At 48.5% G+C, this 4435-nt stretch overlaps 1 protein-coding gene across 1 annotated transcript in view; it reads right to left on the bottom strand.

Moving 5' to 3' along the window:
* Positions 1-1201: 1201 nt before the first annotated feature.
* The window catches only part of GLG1 (golgi glycoprotein 1), a 57096-nt gene continuing 53862 nt past the window's right edge, over positions 1202-4435 (bottom strand). The window contains exon 27 of the mRNA XM_006755824.2: positions 1202-2544. Within this exon, the coding sequence (XP_006755887.1) occupies positions 2377-2544 (168 nt within the window). The 3' untranslated portion in view covers positions 1202-2376. The remainder of the gene's footprint in view (positions 2545-4435) is intronic.

Here is a 4435-nt window from a genome sequence, read left to right as displayed (position 1 = left end):
ATCCGCCTGGAGTCCCAAGAACCATCACATCAGACTGCTCCAGGAGGCCGGGGAAATGCGTTCTTACAAGCCACTGCGGACGGAGGCAGAGTATGCCTTCTATTCCGACCATCTCTAAAGGTGACAGAAGTTTCAAGAATCAAACTTCTCAAACTTCCAGATCTGCTGCAGACAATGAAGGAGATTGTCCCAGCTCAGAAAGAACAGAAATATGGAGGCATTAAATTATGGAGATGTTTGACATGTATAGGGAGGGAGACTGCAGAGATGAGAATGGTACCGGCCCCTCCAAATGGTAAACATCAATCCAATCCTGTAAACAACACCAGACACGTCAGGGGACCTGCATTTAGAGGACACCCCACTTCTTGATCCCAAGCCTCAGCAGCCTCCACCACCCAAGCGGGAAGCCCTGGGGAAATGGTTGGGACCAGCTCAATTGGGTCCAACAGTGGAGGTGGAAGGGGTGCTGCTCAGACTCCCAGAGTTTCAAGTTTTATGAGACGGAAGAGTCTCAGTTGCTGAGCATCAGGAAGACCTAAGAGCAGGACTGAGGGAGCCAAGCCGCTGAGCGGCTCCCTCGGTGGCTTGTCAGCCCAGGCAGGGGCAACACACAGCTGGCTTCTGGAACCCACTGCCTCCAGGAAAGGTCGCAAGGAGAAATGAAAGAAAAAGAAGACCACAGTATCAAATACACACCAGTCAGGGCAGGGCAGGAGCAACGTGGACCAACTGACCCATAAACTGACCCACTCTGCACTGAACACCTCTCAGGGGAGACGAATGTGAAGGTCCATGGCACACATGGACGGTGGCCAAGGGGGCGGGGGGAAGGGCGCCATGGTCTATGCAGACAGTTTTAGGCACATGATTTATAACACTTTGTGGACGTCTAACAGGTTAATAAAATATATATTATATAAATATATCTCCTACTGTACACGCCGCCCTCTAGGCAGCCACTGTGACTCCATGCCCCAAGTCCAGCCAGGCGTGCTGGGTAGACCATGATGCCTGCGTCCTCCCTCTGTACGCTCCAACCTGTCACCTCCACACCGCGGGGTGAGGGAGGGTGGCCAGGAATATTGCTCCCATTAAGCTCAGATTCTGAAAAGACTGACGAATCCCCAAAGGACAACATTTAGCCAATGCCTTCTACCGTGGGTGTATGCAGCAAACGGACAGAAAGGAAAAGAATGGAGAAAGCCTCCATCTTTTAATGTAAGAACTTTCCGCGCCCTCTGCATGTAGAGGCATAAAGGAGCTGTCTAGGAGGGTGGCTCAGAGCCTGCAAAAAGGTCAGGCTGGACTGCAGTCACACCTGAGACCAGGCTACATCTTTCTAACCCATTGCCCTGACCTGCAACGTTGCCTGAAAAATAAAGCAAAGTGAATCAAGCCCTGGCCCCTCCTTCCTCCCCCAGCCCCTCCCCCACATGTGCTGCTTCCCAGCACCTGCCGCCCAGCAGGGCAATCCCCAGGCAGCCGAGCCCTGCACTAGCCTGGAGGAGGGAGGGCACTGGGATTCTGCTGCCTGGGGACCCAGTCCCGCCTCTCAGTGCAGATCAGCATCACAGAGTTTTGATCTTCTCCCCAGTCCGTTTGCCCCTGGCCTAGGGAGGCTCTGCTTTACTTCACTGAGGTGAGGAGATCGTAGGAATACATATGGCCATGGGGGTCTTGACCAGCAGTGGCTCTTTAGGGTGGAAACTGGAAGGCATCACTGTTTCAGCAGAAGAAAACAGGATCCGAAGTTGGCTGGTTAGTGGTTTCCCACCACTTGGTGAAGTCCATGGCCCTGACATGGCCCACAGGTGCTTTTGAGTAATGAGCAAGACATCCCAGTTGTAGCATATTGGGTGGAGTGTTTCCCCTTTAACGTCCTGTCTTCATTATACACAGTCACACAGAAGAAAGAACCCACTGCCCAAATCAAGCTTGGAGGAGGTATGCTACTATGTACATTTTTTCCTTTCTTTAAAAACTTATTTCCTTTTTTTTGTGTGTGTGTGTGTATTATTTTTTTTGTTTTTGTTTTTTTAAGAAATCATTTGAGTTGCAGGTCAGATGAGTTGGTTCTGGAAGTACCTGTGGTTCCATTGGTATGAGAGAGACTTGTCTACAGGTAAACCTAAGTCTGCCAACAACGGCGATAACCAAGTGGCCAGCGGCTGATGCTGCACAGATGGTCGGAAGGAGGGACACCATGACATGGGTGAAGTCTGAGATGGGACAATGCGGTGGTACCTGCTGCTGCTCTAACATGGGTGTTTGTTGGTGGCACCTCTGAGAAGAACGAGGTGAGAGAGTACGCTATACAGGAGGGCTGTACAAACTAGGTACTGACAGACAGTTCCTTTGGTGGTCAAGGTGGCTCTACCTGTCCTTGAGCTCTCGTGTCACTCGCTTGGTGATACGTCCACACATCAGGCCAATCAGGAACAATATACAGATGCTCCCACTGATCACGGAGAGAATGTAGTTCTTTGACGGGGATGTCATCACCTGCATGGCGAGGTCAGAGAAGCCATCCGCGGGGGCCACCTGGAGTAACATATGACAGCATCACCCTCTGAGAGAACCGGCCTGGGGTGGTGCTAGCTCTAACTTGCCCTACCTTGATCCCTAGCTTAATTTATGTCATTTCTTTTGAGGAGGACGGGCAAGGGACAAGAGCTACAACTCTTTTTTTTAATCATAATATTGTATGTATCTACTATGAAAGGTTAGATGGACCTGGAGATGATTATGTAAGTGAAATAAGCCAGTCAGAGTAATACCACATGATCTCACTTCTATGTGGACTCTAATGAACAAAATAAACTGAGGAACAAAATAGAAACAGAGGCATGGACACATGGAACAGACTGACAGCTGTCAGAGGGGAGGGGGCTGGGGAACTGGATGAAAGAAGGTGCAGTGATTAAGCAACCCCTCCCACCCCCCACACATATATAACACACAGACACAGACAACAGTGTGGTAACAGCCAGAGAGAAAGGGAGGTGGGAGCAGATGGAGGTGGATAGAGGGGGGGGGGGGGGGTAAATGGGACAGAAAGACACACGACTTTGGGAACGGGTGTACAACGCAGTGTGCAGGTGATGTTTTGTTAAGTTGTACACTTGAAACTTGTATGGTTTTATGAACCAATGTCACCCCAATAAATTCAATTTAAAATAAAAATAAAGGATCTGTTAAGAACATAAAGATTAGAAAATACAGCCAAATCCAAAGAGGGGGAGTCTCATCACAGCAATCTCTACCCCCAACAAAATAACAGCCCACTGAGGACTGGGCGATGTGCTGGGCCTTGGAAAGGGCTCAACATGTTTGCAACCAGTCAGCCCTCACAACCACCTCACAAGTGGGGTTTTTTATCCCATATTACAGATGGAGACTGGGCGGCTCAAGGACTCGGAGGTGGTTTAGTGACTTGCTAAAGGTCACAGGTTTTTACGTACTCTGATTCATTTTATTCATCATGTTTGCTGCCTTTAGGAAAACAATTCAAATTGTGTTATATGCCAATTCTTTATTTTGACTTGTTTGCACTCACCATTACATCTTAAGCACTCCCCCACATCAAAAGTAATGTGCAAACAGGATGGACAGGGACTGAATATGCTTCCCCACTGCCCCACTGTGGGCACTGCCATGTAACCAATCTTCACCTCAGTTTTCCTCACTGCGTTCTCAAATGCGCCTCTAGTAGCCGCTACGGCAGAATCAGAACCGGAAGGCTCCCAGCAGAAACTGTTCTTTTGAGCCTCACCTTAGCTGGGTGCCTGAAAAGGGCTGGCCCGAGGTGTCTGGGCTGCTTCTATGCTCAGCCATGTACACAGAACAGAGCAGGAGGCTCCAGATTAATGTAATCTGAGCGCCAATACTTGTCAATCCAAAGCAAGCAGTGGCAATTCTTAGCAGCTCAAAAGTGGAAACCAGTGTGGAAAGAAAAGGGTAACTTCCTCTCTACTGCCTCAACTAACCAAGGACGTCAAAGCTGACGTTGTTCCCTCAGGAGAAGGAATAAGGGGTGCTTTATCCCTTGCTATTTTGTCAGTTATAGTCCCTTATGTCTAAATATGAAAACTTCCTGTGGTCTTTCCTGCTTGCCTGTTACCCTTGACCTTTAAGCACATGGGTGACGGAAGTCCTCTCTCTTGATCTAAGGATCATCTATCGCATTGAGGGAGATAGAAAGAGCGTGGATCTAGAAACCTGACTTTTTCGCCTTGGGCAAGTCATAATTTAGGAAGTCGCAGTTCCCTCCACCATAAAATGAGAGAATAATCATTCCACTGACCTCCTAGGTTTCAAGTTTTAAATGAGGTAACATATCCATTAAAGTGATTTGTGAACTACAAGGCAATGTATACATGAGAAGAGCTGTTATCATTCTCTCACTGAGTCTGAGTTTTTGTAGGAAAAATCC

The sequence above is a fragment of the Myotis davidii genome, unplaced genomic scaffold, assembly GCF_000327345.1.
Source record: "Myotis davidii unplaced genomic scaffold, ASM32734v1 scaffold453, whole genome shotgun sequence".
Classification (NCBI taxonomy): domain Eukaryota; kingdom Metazoa; phylum Chordata; class Mammalia; order Chiroptera; family Vespertilionidae; genus Myotis; species Myotis davidii.
Note: the sequence above shows the minus strand (reverse complement) of the source record. Positions and strands in the feature narration are given on the sequence as shown.